The sequence below is a fragment of the Schistocerca nitens genome, chromosome 1, assembly GCF_023898315.1.
Source record: "Schistocerca nitens isolate TAMUIC-IGC-003100 chromosome 1, iqSchNite1.1, whole genome shotgun sequence".
Lineage (NCBI taxonomy): Eukaryota > Metazoa > Arthropoda > Insecta > Orthoptera > Acrididae > Schistocerca > Schistocerca nitens.
Window position 1 is genome coordinate 659,219,679 of NC_064614.1, and position 22,517 is coordinate 659,242,195.

Consider the following 22,517-nt stretch of genomic DNA (forward strand, 5'->3'; position numbering starts at 1 on the left):
AGGAAGAACCTTGTGACCCAGACTTCTAATATTATAACATCTTCCCTTTACAATTTCATATCTCTCCTGAAATTTTCTTTCATTTCTTCCATTAATCATTCCATTTGGAAATCAAGAAGAAATGCTATGCGTCGTCCATTCGCGTTAAACCTTTTCGTTCTGACGCCCATTCGCCTGCTGTGTGTTAGTTTCGCTAAAGGAACTTGTCTAATGTAACAGTTTCTCACTCAACCGACCTATACCAAATGGACCTAGTTCCACAGCTTCCTAATCTGGATAATTTCCGGTTGGCCACCAAGAATCGAACCCGGGAGTTCTGCGTTACTGGTATAGCTTTCTAATGACAAGTAGAATTGTACAAGATATGAATTAGTCTTTCCTTCGCAGTCTCTTTAAGACGTGCGAGGGCTGGGTGAAATATTCTTGGTCTGTCAAAGCGATAACATTGATATCAATGAGTTTTGCTTTTGTGCAGTGTCAGTTGGTGTGAATTGCAGAACACGCGAATCAAATTGCGACACGTTCGCAGATCTTGCAGGCAGCATTGCAACGCGAATGGATAAATGTGCTGCCATGTGTCTTGGACTTAAGCTGATTGGGAGAAGCCAGCGGCTTATGTTTGCTTTGCTCCTGTGTGCAATGTCGGTCAGTTGGGATTAAATATGAGAAACCCTGATACAAAAATGATGAAACGGAAGCGCTCCGTATGAACCAGTCGGACTACATGTAGAAGTGGAGTGGATTACATGAACATAAAAATATTATTCTCTTTCAATTTGCACATTACAAACTTTCTCGTTAATCTTTTTAAAAGAATAATTTCAGGCACGAAATATTCATAAAACTTATTTCACTGACACTTAGGATTTATTATGCAGCACAATAAATACACAAGGTAACCTTAAACACAAACGAAATTACACTCTCTTGGATAACGCTTGCATGTGGAAAACAAATTAGAAGGTAAAAACCAGCGGGTGAGCTTTAAGATGGGGCTAGGAGAAAAAAAAATAACCGGAAAACAGTCAGTCACACTGAGGTGACAAAAAGTCATGGGGTAGCGAATACAAATATACAGATGGCGGTAGCATCACGTACACAACGTATAAAAGGGTAGTGCATGGACGGAGTGTCATTTGTACTCAGCTGATTCATATCAAGAGATTTCGATATTATCATGGCCGCACGGCGGGAATTAACAGACTTTGAATGCGGAATGGTAGTTGGAGCTAGATGCATGAGACACTCCACTTCGGAAATCGTTCGGAAATTCAATATTCCTAGACCCATGGTGGCAAGAGGACGCCGGGAATACTAAATTTCAGGCATTATCTCTCACCGCGGACAATGCAGTGACCGACCACCTTTACTTAACGACCGGGAGCAACGGCGTTTGCGTAGAGTTGTCAGTGCTAACAGACATGCAGCACTACATGAAATAACCACAGAAATCAATGTGGGACGTACGACGAACGTATCCGTTAGGACAGTGCGGCGAAATTTGGCGTTAATGGGCTGTGGCAGCAGACGACCGACGCGAGTGTCTTTGCTAACAGCACATCGTCTATAGCGCCTTTCCTGGATTCGTGGCCATATCGGTTGGACCCTACACATATTCAAAACATTGGCCTGGACAGATGAGACACCATTTTAGTTGGTAAGAGGTGATGGTAGGATTCGAGTGTGGCATAGACCTCATGAAGCCATGGACCCAAGTTGTCAACAAGGCACCGTGGAAGTTGGTGATGGATGCATAATGTTGTGACTGTAAATGGTTATATTGGAGACCATTTGCAGCCGTTCATGGACCTGATGTTTCCAAACAACTAAGGAATTTTTATGGCTCGCGATGCGCCATGTCACCGGACCACAGACATGGAATGGACTGGATCCTCTTGTCCAACTGAACCGATCAATGACTGTACATGGTTATATTGGAGACCATTTGCAGCCGTTCATTGACCTGATGTTTCCAAAGAACGAAGGAATTTTTATGGCTCACGATGTGCCATGTCACTGGACCACGGACATGGAATGTACTGGATCCTCGGGTCCAAATGAACCAATCAATGACTGTACATGGTTATATTGGAGACCATTTGCAGCCCTTCATGGACTTGATGTTTCCAAACAACGAAGGAATTTTTATAGCTCACGATGTGCCATGTCACTGGACCATGGACATGGAATGGACTGGATCCTCTGGTCCAACTGAACCGATCAATGTCTGTACATGGTTATACTGCAGACCATTTGCAGCCCTTCATGGACTTGCTGTTTCCAAACGACGAAGGAATTTTTATGGCTCACGATGCGCCATGTCACCGGACCACTGTTGTTCGCGATTGGTTTGAAGAACGTTCTGGACAATTCGAGCGAATAATCTGGCCAGTCAGATCGCCAGATATGAATTCCATCGAACGTTTTTGGGACATAAGCGAGAGGCCGTTCGTGCTCAAAGCAAATCTTCCGCAATTATAGACAGCTATAGAGGCAGCATGGTACAGTATTTCTGCAAGGGACTTGCAATGAATTGTTGAGTCCAGGCCACATCGAGTCGCTGCACTATACCTGACAAAAAAAAGGTCCAACGCATTATATTAGGAGGTATCAAATGGTTCTGAGCACTATGGGACTTAACTTCTGAGGTCATCAGTCCCCTAGAATTTAGAACTACTTAAACCTAACTAACCTAAGGACATCACGCACATCCATGCCCGAGGCAGGATTCGAACCTGCGACCGTAGCGGTCTCGCGGTTCCAGACTGTAGCACCTAGAACCGCTCGGCCACTCCGGCCGGCTATTAGGAGGTATCCCATGGCTTTTGTCACCTCTGTGAAAAAGTGTTGAGCAAATGTACAACGCTAGCCGTCTCATGTTACTTCCCTGATGTGCAGAGCCGTATTGTTGTGGTGACGAGACAGACAAAGCGCGCAGAAACGTACAGGACGCAAAAACTGACTGGAAAGGAAAACATGTTTGGAAGAAAAGATAATTCTGCGTTAATCATTTATCCGTCCCACGCATGACTCAACACATAAGCGAAACACTGCAGTCCACCACCACCGAAACTGTTTCGGTGAGTTGGAAAGGTCGCAAAGCCAGAATCGGAGCTTTCCCACTAAAGACGGAAAATTCCATATTTGTCAAACCGACAAAGAAACACTACTCGAAATGGGATTCGTTCTCCATAGCGTTAAATGTTCTGCACTTATAATCTCATGATTTCATCCACATGCGGTAGTGAAAATGTAAACAGAGTCATATCTCAAAGTGTGAGAATAAACTCCCTAGCTGCGCGGGGTGATTTGCGTAACAATGTTATTAGAATATTAGTGGCTGCTGATGGCAATATACTCGTATGAATAGCGACAAAATGACTATTGCTTTTCACATGTGGCTCATTACATGACCAACTTACAAATGGTCAAAACGGGGGAAATTATTCAAATCTAAGAATAGCTTTGACGAATATAAAGCTGTGCACCATTAACAAGCAAAATATGGAATTTAACTATCAAAAGAGACACCAGTGCTGATGGCACATGGCTGCTTCCGGCACGATCAAAGCCAGAGTGCCTGTCCGAGGATTCCTTGGGGAAAATTAATTACGCAGTTCAATAGAATGAAACAAAAAGCATTCCCGAATGTTCTCAGAGACAAAAGAAATTGTCTCCTTGCACTTAATCAACACCTAACTGTGCCATCCGAAATGGAATCATCTTAAACTAAGTTCCAAAAGAACATCGGGTCTTACCAAGACGTCGTCTGGAACCAGAGCGCCATTTTGCAACGGCTGCTGGAAGCCGTAAGGTCCGCAGAGCGTTTTTTAAGCTAATGTGGGGCAAACATATCAAAACATCCGTTGAAAAAAAGCGGGAAGTGATCTTATTCGTGGTAATATCAAACTTGCTTGAATGCTCTGGGGAAAACTATCATTGTCAGTACTGTGTAGCATAGAACACAGAAGAAAAACTTTGCTTCTCTCACCCTTAGATTGGAACACATATGCTCACAGATTCTAACTGTCACAGATTATCTGTAAAAACAGAGAGGATGTGGAAAGCCGGCCGCGGTGGTCGTGCGGTTCTAGGCGCTCCAGTCCGGAGCCGCGCTGCTGCTACGGTCGCAGGTTCGAATCCTGCCTCGGGCATGGATGTGTGTGATGTCCTTGGGTTAGTTAGGTTTAAGTAGTTCTAAGTTCTAGGGGACTGATGACCACAGCAGTTGAGTCCCATAGTGCTCAGAGCCATTTGAACCATTTTTGATGTGGAAAGGATGTTGGCTGGTACATAAAATAAATAATGATTCTCACCGTATGTGTCCTGTTCGCAACGAAGAAAGAAACAGAAAAGTTATCTGTGCAGTTTATACGTAACTAGCTTAGCGCCGGCTGCATCGCTGAGGTAGATAGTATGTTCTGGACATAATTTTTTTTCTTTAACAGAATTTTTATGTTTTTCACACACTGCATCACCTTCTAAAATTTCACGCTAAATAAGGTCACAGAAGCATGGTCTTGGCCATATGTAGCTGACTGGCTGGTTGATTTGGAGGAGGGGACCAAACAGCGAGGTCAACGGTCCCATCGGATTAGGGAAGAATGGGCAAGGAAAAAATTTTTTTGCAAATTTGTAGTAAGGTCTTATGGGACCAAATTGCTGAGGTCATCGGTCCCTAAGCTTACTCGCTACTTAATCTAACTGAAACTAACTTACGATAACGATAACACACACACACATGCCCGGGGGAGGACGCGAACCTGCGAGGGGGCAGCCGCCCAATAGGGAGGAAACCATCCCGACATTTGCCTGAAGCGATTTAGGGAAATCACGGAAAACCTAAATCAGGATGGCCGGGCGTGGGTTTGAACCGTCGTCCTCCCGAATGCGAATCCAGTGTGCAACCACAGCGCCACCTCGCTCGGTCCGAATGTAGTTCTGACCAAAAAGCGATCCTGGAGTCCTGTGGCGGTATTTCCATGTAAACTTCATCCCCTAACACATATTTATTTATATCTAACCGAGAAATGAAATACCAATTTTCATAGATTCACCATTAAACATTTTTTCATATAACGAAATATTTACTTAAAAGTTTTCACCCCCTATTATACCCCATTAGTGGTGTATTTTTTTTAATTTTTGGCTGAAAAACCAAATATAATTTCTAGCTTCAAACTTGCCTTAATAGCGTAGAATTCCGAAAATACTCTTCTTAAACGACGCCTACAGTGGAAGGTCAAACCGTCGGCAAATTTCAAGTTCCTATCCTTAGTGGTTTGGCCTAGGGAATGATGAGTCAGTGTCAGTCGAGAAATTGCCTTTCACTGGTATGTGTAGAGATTATTAGCTAACATTGCCGCGCGGGATTAGCCGAGCGGTCTGGGGGGCTGCAGTCATGGACTGTGCGGCTGGTCCCGGCGGAGGTTCGAGTCCTCCCTCGGGCATGGGCGTATGTGTTTGTCATTAGGATAATTTAGGTTAAGTAGTGTGTAAGCTTATGGACTGATGACCGTAGCAGTCAAGTCCCATAAGATTTCACACACATTTGAACATTAGCTAGCATCAAACAAACAAAAATAAAAGTTGGCTTAGACAACTTTCAGCATCACATCGTAGAGTGGAACTGAAGTTGCTGCAGTTCCGTTAGGGGAGGGGGAGGGAGGGGGGGGGGGGCGGAAAGGTAGTAGCTACTGAATGATACGTCTACACTCCGCAAGCCACAGCATGACGTGAGCTGCAGGGTAACCTACTTTGTGTAGTACGAGAGGGAGAAATGCCTGGTGGTAAGCCTCCATGTGAGCTGGAATATCTCTGACTTTAACTTGATGGTCTTCTCGCGAGATACACCTAGCCGAAAACAATACTGGGTGTTTCAGCACAGCAGTGTTTTGTGATGTCACTACCGTGCCAAGAAAGCATTTCCGACGTTGCCATGCGGTTTTCCATTACCTAGGTGTACTCTGTCTCTGCTGAAAGTTTGTAATCGCTGTACCGAAATACCCTACGCACTTATTGACTTTTATAGGAAAGTACGCTGTCATAATTTTGTCAGTAAACCACGCGGTGATGCAGAACACTTCTCTTGTACCGTAAGCCACTGGAGTTGGATGTCTGAACGAACCAGTGACGAAACGCACTACTCTTCTTTGAATCTTCCCTTTTTCCTCTATCAGCCCTATCTGGTAAGTGATCCAGAATGACAAGCAGTAATCAGGTATCGGCCGAAGGAAGTTTTGCAAGCTGCCTCCTTCGAGGGTGGACTATGGGTATACTTCCTGAGGGTTCTTGCAATGAATCTGAGTCTGGCATCTATCTTTCCTACGACTCATTGCATGTGGTAGTTCATATTTCAATAGCTCCTTATGCATGCTTTCAATAATTTAATGGGTGAGACTGTTCCCTGATATTGTTCAGTAATCGCGTAGCATACATAATGGACAAATCAGCGGATTTATGAGCAATAAGTTACATTTGTATACGTCCCTTTATCAAGCGTCGGTCTTCTGCAGGTCTTACTTGCGACATTTCTATACAGTGAGATGACAAAAGTCATGGGATACTTCCTAATGTGGTGTCGGCCCCCCTTTTTGCGCGGCGCAGTGCAGCAGCTCTCGCCATGGAACGAAAAAGTTGTTGGGAAGTCTCCTGCAGAAATATTGAACCATGCTCCCTCTACGACAACTGCGAAAGTGTTGCCGGTGCAGGATTTTGTGCACAAACCGACCTCTCGATTATGTCCCATAAATGTTCGATGGGCTTCATGTCGGAAAATCTGAGTGGCCAAACCAGTCGCTCGAATTGTCCAGAACGTTCTTCAAATCAATCGCGAATATCTGTGGCCCGGTGAAGGGAGCATCGTGATCCATAAAAATACCGTCGTTGTTCGGGAACATGAAGTCCATAAATGGCTGCAGATGGTCTCTAAGTAGCCGAACATAACCATTTACAGTCAATGATCGGTTCAGTTGGACTAGAGGACCCAGTTCATTCCATGTAAACACAGCCCACACCGTTATGCAGCCGCGGTGCCTTGTTGACGGTTTGGTTCCATGGCCTCACGGGATGTGCGTCACACTCTAATCCTACCATCAGCTCTTACTAACTGGAATCGGAACTCATCTTACCAGGCCGCGGTTTTCTAGCCGCCTACGTCCAGCCGATATGGTCACGAGCCAGGACACGCGCTACAGGCGAAGTCTGATGTTCACAAAGGCACTCGTGTCGGTCGTCTGCTACCACAGCCTATTAACGCCAGATTTCACCGTACTGTCCTAACAGATACGTTCATCGTATGTTCCTCACTGATTTCTGGGGTCATTTCACACAGTGTTGCTTGTCTGTTAACATTGAGAACTCTATGCAAACGCCGCTGCTCTCGGCAGTTAAGCAAAGACCGTCGGCCGCTGCTTTGTCTGTGGTGGGAGCTAATCCCTGAAATTTGATATTCTCGGTACACTCATGATACTGTAGATCTCCGAATACTGAATTCCCTAATGATTTCTAATACGGAATGTCGCGCCTAGCTTCATCTACCATTCCGCGGTCAGAGTCTGTTAATTTCCGTAGTGCGGCTATAATAGCGACAAAACGTTTTCGTATGGATCACCTGATTACAAAAGACAGTTCTGCCAATGTGCTGCTCTTTTATACCTCACGTACTCGATACTACCGCCATCTGTATATGTGCGCATCGCTATCCCAGCCGGCCGGTGTGGCCGAGCGGTTCTAGGTGCTACAGTCTGGAACCGCGCGACTGCTAATTTGTGGAGTACCCATTATATTAGAAGTGTAACTGAGCCAAACACTCGGCGAAGTAAGGAACCAGAAAAAGAAATGTCGGGTACGGCCTTTCTGCCATACATTCCCAGAGTAACGGACAGAATCGGCCGTATATTGCGCAAACATGGCGTAAAGACGATTTTCAAACCGACAAGGAAGATCAAAGAGTGTCTTAGATCGGCGAAGGAGAAAAGAGACCCACTTGCAATGTCGGGAATATACCGCATACCATGCACATGCGGAAAAGTTTATGTCGGGATGACTGGACGATCCATTAACACCAGGATCAAGGAGCATAAGCGACATTGCAGGTTGGGGCAGGTGTAGAAATCGGCCGTGGCAGAACACGCACTGAATGAGACCGACCACGTAATAAAATTCGCCGACACGCAAGTTCTGGCTGTAGAGAAGCACTATCACACGCGCTTGTTCAGAGAAGCTGTAGAAATACAAAAACACGCGAACAGTTTGAACAAGAAAGAGGAAAGCCTTAAGGTAAACGGATCCTGGCTTCCCGTACTGCAGCGAACGACCGTCGCAGGTAGCAAGAGGAGAACCGCACCGGAAATGACCGCGGAGAAGCCCTCGGACGTTGGCGCGCCAGGTACATATAGTCTGCGGCCGCGAGCTCGGCTCCAGTTCACCACCGGCAATGGAGGGTGAAGCTTTGACAATGCCAGCCACTCGTGCTGGCGAAACGTCAGAAAAATCATTAGATGAACGTCGGCCGAAGAACCCGAGACAGAAGCAAATAGGCAGTTTGTCAACAAGTGGCCACGAAAGCCTCAACAATTTCTATGTATTTTTGTGTGTTGACTGACTCTTAATTGTGAAATGTATAATTTTATCACAGTTTTAAACATGGCTGACGTCAGCAACCGTAATAAATTTTCAATATGTAAAACATACAGCCAAGTGGTTGCATCAGTTTAATGTGAAAACTTTGCCCAGGTTTCGATATCACTAAGGGTATCTTCTTCAGAAGGAAGTTACCTATAATGTTTTAAATACATCATAATATAAACGTTATGAAGAGGAAGCAAAAAGATCGAAATCAACTGTCCTGCATTTACTGATGATTTTGCTCCACTTTCCGAAAACGTGGGATCTGCTATAATATAAATAAATCTCCTGAAGGAAATAGCCAGCAGAACTGACTTAAGAATTTCTGCGGAAAAACAAAGTTTATAAAAAACGTTAAGCATGCTCCAAAATTTCTCAAAACAGATATTGGCCAAGTAGAGAGGGTAAGAAAATTCAAATACCTAGGGGAGATAATTGAAAAAAATGGTTTGGAAAAATCAGCAATAGAGGAAAGGTTGCCAAAATGGGGAGAGCATACGGCATCGCCAAAGACCTCTACAATAAAAAGTGCCTATCCAAAAATGCAAAAATAAAGTATTACAACACAGTAGTGAAGCCAGAATGTCTACATGCAAGCGAATATCTGGCATTAAACTATAACTTAGATAAATTAGAATTACTAGCAAAACGAATTATAAGGAAACTTTAGGACCACAAAACGCAGCAAAAGGTTGAAATTACGGGGTAATACTGAAATATACGAAAATATAGAAAATATTTCAAACATTTCAAACATAATGAGAAAAAGAAGATTCAGCTTCTTTTAACATCTATTTCGAATGCAAGATAGTAAATTAACTAAGAAGATTTTCAAATATTTGTGGGGCAAGAAGTCCACAACAAACTGGGTCAACGGGGTAAAAAAAGGACTTAGAAAGAAACAATATATAAATAGAAGATATAAACAACAGAGAGGCCTTTCGGCAAAAAGTACTGAAAATGAAAGGATTCCAAGGCTGGATAGCTAAAAACACTGGTTCAAAATGGTCTGAAGACAAAGAAGAAACATAGTGAATAGATGAAGACAGACTGGAAGGAAAGAAAAGAACAAAGAACGAACAATTTAAATTGGAACGTGGCCATTCGCAATAAAAAAAATGTCTAAAATACTTAACATTTAACCACACTGAAAAGTAGGCCATGGAATAAAACTAGTACTTACGTAAATTACATGACGTTAAAATTGTAAACATACATGATGAGCTCAGGAACTCAAGTGAAACGTCAGAAAATGTAGAATAAAGTACTCCGCGGAAACAGTAAAAAATTATTACAACAGGTACAGCATGTTAAAAGAGCAGACATTGGGCGGGACATGTGGCACGTAATTCGATGATGTAGAGCGCGCCACTTACAGGTCGCTAGTGACGGGATAAACGCTCAACTGTACGAAATACGCAACTGTTCATCAGTATGATATATATTTAGATGTTTTAAACAAAATAAACTGTATGTGATATAAAAACAGAACGTACAAAAATATACAAAAGGAATAAGACAATTTTTATAAAAATGACTACGACAGTTTGAAGTGAAAATGTATAAAACGATTAATTACAAATACATGTTGAGAATGAAGAGTGTGCTGAAGCAGAATTTTTATCAAGATGTTACAACAATCAAAAAGGGGGAAATATGCTTTACATAAATTCTTCAAAACAGGGTGTGGTATACAGTGGCGTCTGGCGTACAACCAGTAAGGAAGTACAGTGTCCTTAAAGGAAAGGAAGCGAGCAAAACATGAACCAAAGCATCATAAAGTTGTGAGAAACGGCTTAAAAGCGTTAAAGAAGCTTTTGTTTCGTAACGATAGTTGTTAGTTTGAGATGAAACCGTCGTTACTGACCATATGTCTGAAGATTTCAAGTTCTTCTAATCGTAAGATATTAAGTTTCCACCCTTTATTCTCTCTTCGTAGAATCGTCATTTCATCTTCTCTTTTTGGACTGTGTTCCGATATTAATAAATGCTCAGTGAAAAACAGAATTATGAACATTAGTACCTTCCTTCCCTAGCAAAGTGTTCCTTATGTTAAAAGCCCAACAGGTTTGTCCGATATAAAACACCGGGCAAGTATTACAAGTAATTCAGTAAACTACTGGACTATGTAAAACGTCATTTGACGTTTTTAAATTATGGATTGAAATTTTTTGTAAACTACTATTTTTGACTAACAGACGCTGAATACTATACGACACTTTTCCTAAGTAAGGTATTGAAATACATTGTTTTTCGCTTCGAATATTTTTTCCACTAATGGCTGTTCGTAACCGTTATTAAAGGCTGCTCTTCTCATTAAATTATTTCTTTCTTTAGTTTAACTGGTGATAGTTGTGTGACTATACCACGGTGAATAGCTGAATGAAAAGCTTTCTTGTGGGACTGAGGATGTGTTGAATCCCAAAGCACAATCTGATCTGATCATCTACTATGAGCAAATTCAGATCTAAATAATTTAGTTCTCATTTTTCATTTTGTAACTCGCAAGTAAAACTAATTTTCTCATGAAGATTATTAAATATTTCAAAGAGTTGGTTAACCGCTTCATTAATTCCATTGTACATAATCAAAGTATCATCTATGTACCTAGAGTAGAACTGTATGCCTAATTGCATAATTTCCTATTTCTGTGAATTTAAGGCAACCTGTGAAACTTTGCACGACTTTTAAATCTTACAAAGATCTGATCTCACAAAGATCTGAATGAATATTTCAGCTGACTTTTCGGACAGGAACTGATTATACTGTAGATGACTCCATCATATGCGAAAAGTCTGAGGTTGTTATTAATGTTGTCTGCCAGGTGAATAATATGCAACACTTTGAGAGATGATATTCTTTACTGTTCCAGTATGTGTTACAAATGATCTGTGTTTTAGGATTCGTTAAGCTATATTCAACATTATAACTGACTCAACGAAATACGTTTGTTATGGAGACTTGTTCGTAAAAATGAAATGTAACTCATACTAATTATCACTGTTCGACATGGGTTCTATTTCTGATATTAAAGTATGTGCTTCTAGACCATTTTACCGTGGGAAATTCAAATATGTAAACAAAATATCGTTGTCAGGGATACTTTTTATGTAATACGTATATATATGTATATTCACAATTCATGGTAAACACAGAGACGTTATAGAGAAATACGGTTATGTTGCCGCATCTAGTAGTGATAGAACGTGATAATTTCTTGTGCAACAGCAGGTGGGAAGAATCAGACATCATTAGGTTACCGCTGCCACACCTATACACCTATGCCATTAAGACCACCTGAAACATCTCATTAACTCGAACGGCGACAGCCGGTCGCTGCCTCGGCAGTAAAGCTTCACGCCTCCTAGGGGCAGTTGCATCGAGTTTACAACAGAGGTGTTAGCCGCAATTTGTGTCAGTCTTAACAAGTGGGTGTTTTGGCTGACAAGTGACTGTCTGTCATATTTCTGAGCACGGTTGAATTTTTTAGTTCCTGTGTGTAAACTGATTGAGCCTGGTGCTGAAGGTAAAACGACTGCTTGTTTTTACACATCAGCGTTCCTCTAGTTCCCTACTATTAATTTAATACAGGTGTATTACCAAAGTGGTATTTTTAAATTTGCAGAAATGCCACGTCATCGTGGATGTCGATATAAGCCGGAAAACTTCTGCTACATCTGTGGGAAGTTCACTTTTGCCAGAAATAGGAAGAAAATTTCTTCAGTCATAAAGAAAGCATACAATCATTACTTTGGAGTAGAGGTAGGAGTCCAAGATAAAGAATGGGCACCACATTTCTGTTGTGCTACATGTTACTGCAAACTAATTCAGTGGTGGAAAGGTAAAGAGAATGTGGCGTTGTTTGCTGTTCCCATGGTGTGGAGGGAGCCTAAGGACCATGTTACTGATTGTTATTTCTGTCTAACAAAAATTCAGGGTTTTACAAGCAAAAAGTCGAAGAGGCACATTGTTTACCCAGATCTGCCTTCAGCGAGAATGCCAGTTCAGCATTCCGACAACCTTCCAGTACCTTCAAGAGCTCGAGGTCAAATTCTGAGTGACAGTGAAATAAGTAGTACTGAAGAAATCACAGATGATGATTCTTTATATCACTGCACAAGTGAGTCATCGCCACATTTGTTAACACAGGCAGATTTAAATGATTTAATATGTGATCTAGGACTAAGTAAACAAAAGGCGCAGCTGCTTGGTTCAAGATTACAAGAGTATAATCTATGTACTAAAATCAGTGTGTTCAGGCACAGAGAACATGCCTTTATTTCTTATTTTTCAACTGACGAAGCACTGACATTTTGCAATGACGTTGCTGGCCTGATGAAAGTGCTGAACTTCACGTATATTTCACTGGAGTGCAGACTTTTCATAGATGCATCGAAAACAAGTCTGAAGGGTGTTCTGCTCCATAACGGAAATAAAATACCCTCTGTTCCAGTATCTTACGCTAGTTTGACAAAAGAGAATTACAAATTCGTACAAAGGATGCTAAATTCATTAAAATACAATGAACACAAATGGAAAATATGTGCAGATTTCAAGGTAATTGCTATGGAACTGGGAATGAAACAAGGCTACACAAAGTATGCCTGTTTTCTTTGCGAGTGGGATAGTCGAGACCAAAATTCTCACTACGTGAAAAAGAAATGGCCTAGGCGAAGAGTGAAAGTTGGCGAAAAGAATGTACAACGTGAAAGTCTGGTAGCTCCTGAATATATACTACTTCCACCGCTCCACATCAAACTTGGCCTGATGAAACAATTCGTGAAGGCCATGGATCCAACAGGCTGTGGGTTTGCATGTCTAGCTACCAAATTACCCCGTCTTTCAGCTGCAAAAATAAAGGAAGGTGTATTTGTGGACCCACAAATCAGAGAGCTGCAGAAAGATGCAAATTTTGAAGCATGTTTAACTGATAAAGAAAAAACCGCATGGGTCTGTTTCAAGATGATGTCGGAAAACTTCCTCGGAAGAAGAAGAGCTACTAACTACAAAGCAATGGTGAAGGATATGATCAAAGCATATCAGGATTTGGGGTGCAATATGTCTTTGAAAGGTACATATGATGGACTCTCATCTGGACTACTTCACAGAGAGTTGTAGTGACGTATCGGATGAACATGCGGAAAGTTTCCATAAAGACATTTCTACCATAGAAAGGCACTATGAAGGGAAGTGGGTACCTTCTATGTTAGCAGATTATTGCTGGAATATCATTCGAGAGAAGAAAGATTCACAATACAAGAGAAAAAAGTGATGTGCATTACAAGGCAGTGGCTCATTGTTTGTCAATTTTCTGTAATTTCTCGTGTCAAATAAATGCTTCAAAGTGTATACACAAAGGTTACTGTGTTATATGTTAGATCCCACCCTCCATTAATGTGATGAACTTATAACATCATAAAGATGTGCATTTGTTTGTCGAATTTCACCTCACGTTTGCTGCACTATATCAGAAACTGAAAAGAGAAATAAAATTGCGATTACTCATAAACTAACCCTGACAGAAAAAAACCAAAAACAGTTCTCAATTCAGCACTCAAATTACAACTAGGATCACAATACTTTTTATCAGAAATAGAAAAAAAGGTTTTTTTTTGTAGAACAGTGAATTATAAACGCAATAATTGTAGTCTGCAGCAGCTAATGACAAAATTTCAATAACAGTAAAAGCAATTACGCAGAGAATCTTGATATTCTCAGCGAATTCAATAAAAACATCAGTTTTTGGACACAGTGTGCTGTTTTCTGCTCGCAGGTCACTACATGTACGCCAACATGTCGAACGCGAAGCAGTTCGCGGACGCGGCGGTGTTGGAGAGCGCCATCTTCTATCCGCCGCCGCCGTACCACGCCAACCCTACCTCACCCTACTTCGGTACATGTAAGGTAAGCGACTGTACGGGAGGGCTACTACTATGGACGCACCACGGGAAGTCCACTGTGACAGGGGTGACGTCCCGTGTGAGTGAGCATGACCAACACGAGTAGCGAAGTCCTTGCGACGAACATCAGGTAAGAATGTTCATGCTCCAAGTAGGGGCTGTAGCGCCGATGCGTGCTGGCATGCCTACTCGCTGCTAAAACTCCTCCTAGAGCTGGGATAGTACAGTTTCCGTTTGAAAACATTCCTGTCAGTAGCAATACAGTGGCCTCAAAGATTGAAGGATGACATGGTCGATGCATCAAACTACGGGAGTTGGATCTTTATTAGTCGCAACTATTTATTTACAACGTATGCACAATAGGTACATGTTTCAAAGTCTTACTGTCCTTCAGGGTAGTCACTATCGTTGTTTGTAACCCGTTGCCACTGGTGTCGAAGTCGTAGGACACCGTTAGTAGTGCCAGTTGTGCAGACAGTGCGAGTGAAGTGGTCTGTTGCCCGACGAATCTGTGTAACAGTCCTGAAGCGAATGCCATGAAGTGCTTCCTTCAATTTAGGAATCTAGTTCAAGTCACAAGAGCTTAAGTCCGGGGAGTGTGACGGGTGTTACAGCACTTCTCAGCCCCATCGGTCGAACAAATCGGCCACAACTTGTGTCGTATGCACCTGAGCGTTGACCTGCAAAAGGATGGGCGAGACCTGCAGAAAGCATCGCCGATTGTTTCTCTCGGCTGGTCGCGGGCTGTGTTCCAAAAACGAACTGCTTAGAGACAGAAGCAGTGATAATTTCTGCAGGAGCTGCCCATCATTTTGCAGGACAACGCTCAGGGGCATATGACACAAATTGTGACTGATTTGTTCGACCGATGGGGCTGGGAACTGCTGTACCACTCACCACGCTCCCCGGACTTAAGCCCGTGTGACTTCAACTTGATACTTAAATTGAAGGAAGCACTTTGTGGCATTCGCTTCAGAACCGTGACAGAGATTCGTTGGACAACAGACAGCTCCGCTCGCACTATCAGCACAAATGGCACTGCTAACAGTGATGTACGATTTCTACAGAGATGGCGAGGTCTTTAAAAAATGCTGGTGACTACTTTGAAGGACAGTAAAACTGTGAAACATGTGTCTTAAAACAGACACAAAGGAATTACAGACATAGGCTGCGAGTGGGCATTGATTTACATCAATCGAGAAAGTTGAAAATTTGTGCAGGATCGGGACTCGAACACGGATCTCCTGCTTACTTGGCTGATGCTATGATCACGTTTTGCTTACTCATTAGCCACTTTTTTTATCTTCTCATCTAAGTTTAAACTCCAAAAATAAAAGAAACAAAAATCAGATCTACCACTATTTGGCCACGCCACTTTAACTCTTCCATTTTGATCCAGCAGGCAGTGTGAATACGAATTACAACATTGGCTGCGAGTGTGCTTTGATTTAAATCAACGGGGAAAGCTCAAAATTTGTGCCCAACCCGAGTCTCCTGCTTGTTAGGCAGATGCTCTGACCACTAAGCCATCCAGACACAGTGATCAATTGCAGTGCACGGACTACCCTAGCACTTCTGCCGTAAGACACAAATTCTCTACTTATCCATATACTACTAATGCAGTACCCGTTGCCCATTATCCTCGTTAGTTGCTGCATTTCGCCGATTCCCATAAGAGTTCGAGTCTGGTGTGCATCCACACTGAAGAGATCATTGGCCATTCTCACCTTATTTATACATGTGCATAGTCTATACGTGTGGATACATCCGAACGAACACACAGCACATTTACATCTATCTATTTTGTATGAGCTGTAAGTACATAGTTGCCACAATTAAAGTTCCAACCCTTGTGTATTCAAGTTGATAGACAAATTCTTCACTTGTGTGCCCATGGTGTCCGTAGTTCCTCTATAATTCTTGAAGGTATTTTTGGTCTGTCGTTGCATCTCCAAAAATGCGTGATTTTTTCAGCAGATGCGTTTCGCTTTACTGACGTAAAGCATCATTAGTCGTCTGTAACTAAGTTATTCACATTTTAATTTGCTTTTTAGATCGAAAAAACAGTTCGTTAAGAATAGGTTGATTTGTACTTACGGTGATTTTTCGGCTGATTTCTCGCTTACATCGGGAAATGCGGTCTGCTAACACATCGATGTTTGTCTGTTTTTGACACTGATAATTTTCGTCTACTTTCTAGATGTTTTGCAGCACTACGCGTTTCTCACGCCACGCTTTTATGCACACCGCTGTATTCTGTTTCTTTTTGTACTTCACGTATGTGTTGTTGCTGTTTGTGTTTTGTAGTGTTGCCAACATAACTTTTCGCTACTTTGTCTTTGACCTACAACATTTTTTTAATTGGATTGTTGTATGTGTGTAATTCTATTTAATTATGTTTCTGTGTATTTATGTACTGTGTAAGAGTATTTTATTTTTTGGGGGGAAGGAGTAAAATATGATGAGTGGACATAAGTATATAGCAGTGTGATGGAGTGTGAGTTAGAGAAGAAGGTGAGGAGCGAGATGTGAAATGAAATGGCATACAATGACCTACCACAGCAAATCCTCTCATAAAACAGGAAACTTATTCAAAAAACAAGTCGAAACATTGCTTACAAAACAAACAATTCCATACAAGAGCACATACCAAAACTAAAATCAAAACCAGATAGATACCAACACTGTGGTATCTATCAGCTCAGTTGGAGAGATTGTGTGAAGATATATATTGGAATGACTGGCAAGACATTTGACACAAGATATAAAGAACATATCAAAGCATTCAAATATTGTACAAATCACTCAAAATTTGCAGATCATCTAAAAGAAGAACACCATAGACCATGCAATATTGAAAACGATATGAATATCATAAAAATCAGTACAGACAGACACCTCCTTCTTTTCCAAGAAAATTTCCACACACAAAAAGCCTACTGTGGCACATTATGAAAACTGAGAAGAACTATTCAAAACAGCAGCGGGATCACTTGTTAATCGATGTGGTATTTTCGCACAACAATACTCAGCCACATCTTTCCCAGTAAGCAGAATAGTTTTAGATTCAGTTCAAATTAGACATGTTTCAACACCTGTGCTAGAGCCCAAACTTAGCTCGGAGGGATTTCCACCGTCCTGTACATACGAGTACGTGTCTTTTGTTTCATCGAAGAACTTGAAGCTGCTGTCACGAACTGGCTGCAATTTCGAGTGACCGAATTTTAAGCAGAGAAATTATGAACATGTTAACCCTGCGTTGACTGAACTATCGAAAAGACATAAATTTTCCAGATTTATAGACTATAGCAGTAAATTGTAAGCGAAACAACAGTTAATTTCTTTTATCCATTTTACGGAACTGGTACTTTTGAGCACCGTCTGGCCCCTCCAGTGGCTTGCCGACCAACATTTCTCAGTCCAGCACTTATCCTGAGTAACGAATCCAAATGTGTTAGAATAACAGGCTACAAATCAGTGAATATTAGAAGGGTAACTATACAGTCATTAAATGCAGTTCATCACCATTTTTTTTATTTTCATTAGAATGGATAATTACTCCAGAAACTAAACATTTAGAATTTGGTCCAGAATGAAAATTTAACTGTACATCCTTCGGGACTAATTTATTCCATTTGTTGCATGTATTATTTTCTGTGAGAACTTTGCTTGCAGTTCTGGGGTTGACATGCTTCGTATTCATCTGTCCCATCAGTCCATGAGCAACATTTCTCCTGTACTCCAGAAGTGGAATCCTCCTGTACAGCCCTCAGTACAATTGATAAGCAATTACAGATACTATTTGTATCTTCTTCCCAGCCCAGATCCTGTCAGCATCGTTCACAAATCCGATATTACAACTACAGGCCTTAACTACAGAGAAGCACTCAATGTTGATTTAAATGCCGTCTTCCTGCTTTCTGGAGACTTATATTACATTTATTCCATAATCATTGGAAGCCAGAGACACAATTTTGCCTTCTTTCAACAAAGAACCCCAATGAAATCCCATAAGGAAAGTCACCTCATTTCGTTTCCTTAGAAGGTGAAAGACCTGATGGGAAACTTTTCCTATTTCTTCTCATTATGCCACAAACGAAAATGTTCTCTACTTTTGCTCTCAAGGAAGGAAAAAGTAAGTAAAAAGGTTATCAAACAAAGTTCTGTATACTGTTTTTGCCGCAAAACTGGTTTAAAAACTTAAAACTATCGTAACACACAATTTTTAAATTCCGTCTCCAAATCTTCATATCTTCCTTGATAAAAATCAAAGGCAAGAACGAAGCCTTTCTGTTCTGCAGTGCGCCATAGTTTGTAACCGCATGGTACAGACTTCATTGCTTTGTGTTGTTTCACCGAGTTTATTCCTTTGAATAAAGTAACTTTTCCTCCACCTTCTGTTAATTTTAGTCTGTATTTCTGCTTTTGAGAGGGTTTTCATGTAAACCGTCATTTATCCCTGTTTTTCATGTTTCTCTACAGTTTCAGGTAAACCGATTTCGAGTTCCACTGGTGCACATTCAGTCAAAAATCTTTCTAATATTGCATCAAAATCTAAAGCTTCTTCTAAAATTTCGTCATAACATAAGCCTATAGGATTATTAGCATCATTTGCGTCAGTCTCATTGTCTTCATCACTCCCTACTTCCGTAACATCATTATCATCTGGAAAAATCTGTCAAAAGAGCTGCAACAATTCCGTCAACTGTTAGTATTGCCAATGCCCAAAAAATCGTACATCGCTATCAAACAACATTTACAATAATAAGAACTGCGATAAGACTAAAAGGAGCCTGATCATTGTGCAGCTAAAGCGATAAAGCTAGTAAAATACACCAAAAAATATGAAAGAAAACGACAAACCGCACTTGTGTGACAATACACGAAAAATGCCTATTCAGCCAGACGGTACTTTAAAGTACCACACGTTTTCTGGCTTATTTTGTAAATAAACACTACAGATTTAACAAAAGAGCTGCACGAGAAGAAAATAGCTCCTGACCTTCATCACATCTATGCTGGTAAACACAAAAATTACTAACATTTGTATGACAGTAATCAAAACAAATACGATTTCTCCCAAGCAAACCTTCAGCTCTCACCAAATATTAAACAAACGAACTGATTTACTTGCAAATGATGTCTAGAAGGAAGTAAGATGTTTCCAACTCAACATAAACTTGTACTTGAACGTACGATCAGCCCAGGATGTGGAAAATATGTGTGCAATCAGTATAAACAAGGATCGAAAGAGGTGGTACTTAGAAGTACCAACAGGCAACAAAGGATTAAGAGAGATAAATGCTAAAATCTGAATGTCGATTACGTAGAAAAGTAATATAAAGATTTAACTGTACGATTTTACTAAGAAACTGGCATTAAATATTGCAGTATTTTTATCTGTAACCTGATAAAGATGACTTCCTGGATTCTTCTGAGTCATCAGTCTTCCAACTGGCTTGATGCCCCTTCCTACGATTTTCTCTCCTATGCCAACCTCGTCAACTCAGTGTCCTCCTACACCCAGCGTCCTGAATTATTTGTGGGACATATTCCAATATGTTTCCCCCTAAAGCTTTTGCCTTGTCATATACAACCCGTTGTAGTACCGGATATGTTATTCCCTGATGTCTCTTCACACATGTTCTATCATCCCATCCGTTCACCTAGTCATTGTTTTCCACATATTCTTTATTCTTTCCTGAAATATTGTTTGGAGAAATTGTTTATTTCTTATCTAATAACTCAACTGTCAGCATTCTTTTGAAACTCCACATCTTAAACGCTTCGAGTCTCTTATGTTCCACCCTCAGCTATATAATGCTGCGCTCAAGAAGTACGTTCTCAGAAATGTCTTCCTAAAAAAAAAAGCCTGTGTTTGATGTTAGTAGACTTCTTTTAGCGAAGAACATTCTCCTTGCCGGAGTTAGTCTGTTTCTTATCTCCTCTTTGCTCCGACCGCCATAGGTTGCTTGTTTCCAGGATAGAAGAATTCTTTCATTTTAATCTCTGTATATCTGTCATGAGACAGGCCGGGATATGCCAGCTGTTACTCTGTTTGGTTTATTTGCAAGACCTTTAAATACACCTGAAGGATTCTTTAGTGCTAAAAAAGGTTTCATTTCGTTCACTACAAGGTTCTAATTTAGATACCTTGCCTGGCAAAAAAAGTGAAGCACCCAAAAGACAAGGACGGATGTCAACGTACACACCATCGACGGGGAAGGTAAATGACTAGAGCTGCAATTCTATTTGACATGTAGAACAACCACCAGAGTGCATTAGTGTTGGTCGTCTTTAGTGACGTTACCAGGCCTGGTTGGGTGTACGAGGTCTGTTCAAAAAATTCTGGAACACTCGTAATTTCGCGCCAATGGTATGTTGCAGCGAAATGCAGTTGGCATCCCTGCACGCGTCTGTGTTTAATGTGTAACTGCCGGAAGTTTCATTGTTGTATGTCTGTTAGTTGTTGTTCAAGGCTGTATTGACTAGAACGTTGTGTCGCACAGTTTGCGAATTTCGAGATCGCAGAGTTAGAGGAGAAACGCGTCTGCATTAAATTTTGCGTGAAGCTCAAGAAAACCTTTACAGGGGAACACCAAATGATGCAGGAAGCCTATGGAGATGAGTGGTTAAGCCGCACTCGGTATTACGAGTGGTTCACACGGCTTAAAAATGGTTGGACGGATGTTAAAGATGACCCTCGCTCAGGACGACGCTCATGTCAGGAACGTCAACGAAATTGTGCGTGCCAGTCGAAGACTGATTGTCCGAAAGATTGCAGGAGAATGTAACATTTCAATTGAATCATGTCATGAAATCCTGATACAGCATTTTGGAATGCTTCGTGTTGCCACCAAGTCCAAGACGAGAAAGACCTTCGTCTCGCAATCTGTGAAGAGCTTTTGGATCGCGTAAATGAGAACGAGATGTTCCTTAGGAGAACCATAACTGGTTATGAGATGTCGATCTACGGCTATGATGTTTAGGCTTCACAATGGATCGGGAAAGGTTCTACAGGTCCGAAAAAAGCTCGTCAGGTCAGGTCAACTGTCAAAGCCATGCTGATAGTTTTCTTTGACGTTGAAGGATAGGTACTATCGGGACGTGTCGCGACGCCTGCGAGATAATGCGAGAAGGGAACGGCCTGAAATGTGGCGATACAATACATGCTCTATCATCACGATAACGCACACGCACATTCACTCTTTTAATGCGTGACTATTGCACAAAATACGAAATCACTGCACTGCGTCATTCTCCGTAATCTCCAGACCTGGCCCCTACTTCAAAAGTCGAAAACTCCTTTGAAAGGCTGAAGATTTAAAACGATAGACGAGATAAAAGAAAATTAGCGGAACAAATTTTTCACTCTGCAGTTGAGCATGCGTTGATATGAAATTCCTGGCACATTACAACTGTATGCCGGGCCAAAACTCGAGCTCGGGACTTTTGCCTCTCGCGGGCAGCTTCTCTACTCACTGAGCTACCCAGGCACGACTCATGACCCTCCTCACAGCTATAATTCCACTAGTGCTTCATCTCCTATGTTCCAAACTGCATAGAAGTTCTCCTTCGAAACTTGCAGAACTAGCACCACTGGAAGAACGGATACTGCGGAGACATGTGGTACTGGCGGAATTAAAGCTATGAGGACGGACAGTGAGTCGTGCTTGGGTAGCTCAGTGGGTAGAGCACTTTCCTCGAAAGGCAAAGATCCCGAGTTTGAGTTTCGGTCCGGCTCACAGTTTCAATCTACCAGGAGGTGTCGTGCGCTATAATACTTCCTCACAGAGAAAAGTAATGTTAAAGCGAATCTTAACATCGACATCCTTTCATCCTCAATGTTAATCTCACTGCAGAACATTTCTTTTATTTCTGTAACTGTTTCTTCAATGTACAGGTTGAACAGTAGGAGGCAAACCAAGAGCTGCGCTATTGATCTCCCATTCTTACTTTCCGGCTAGCCCTGTAAAACATTTTAGTACG

At 41.5% G+C, this 22,517-nt stretch overlaps 1 protein-coding gene across 3 annotated transcripts in view; it reads left to right on the forward strand.

The window, feature by feature from the left end:
- Positions 1-22,517, forward strand: part of LOC126258990 (leukocyte tyrosine kinase receptor-like) — a 717,375-nt gene that overhangs the window by 418,695 nt on the left and 276,163 nt on the right. For all 3 annotated transcript variants that reach the window (XM_049955685.1, XM_049955687.1, XM_049955688.1), the window contains exon 6: positions 14,402-14,532. In XM_049955685.1, coding sequence (XP_049811642.1) covers positions 14,402-14,532 — 131 coding nt within the window. The remainder of the gene's footprint in view (positions 1-14,401; positions 14,533-22,517) is intronic.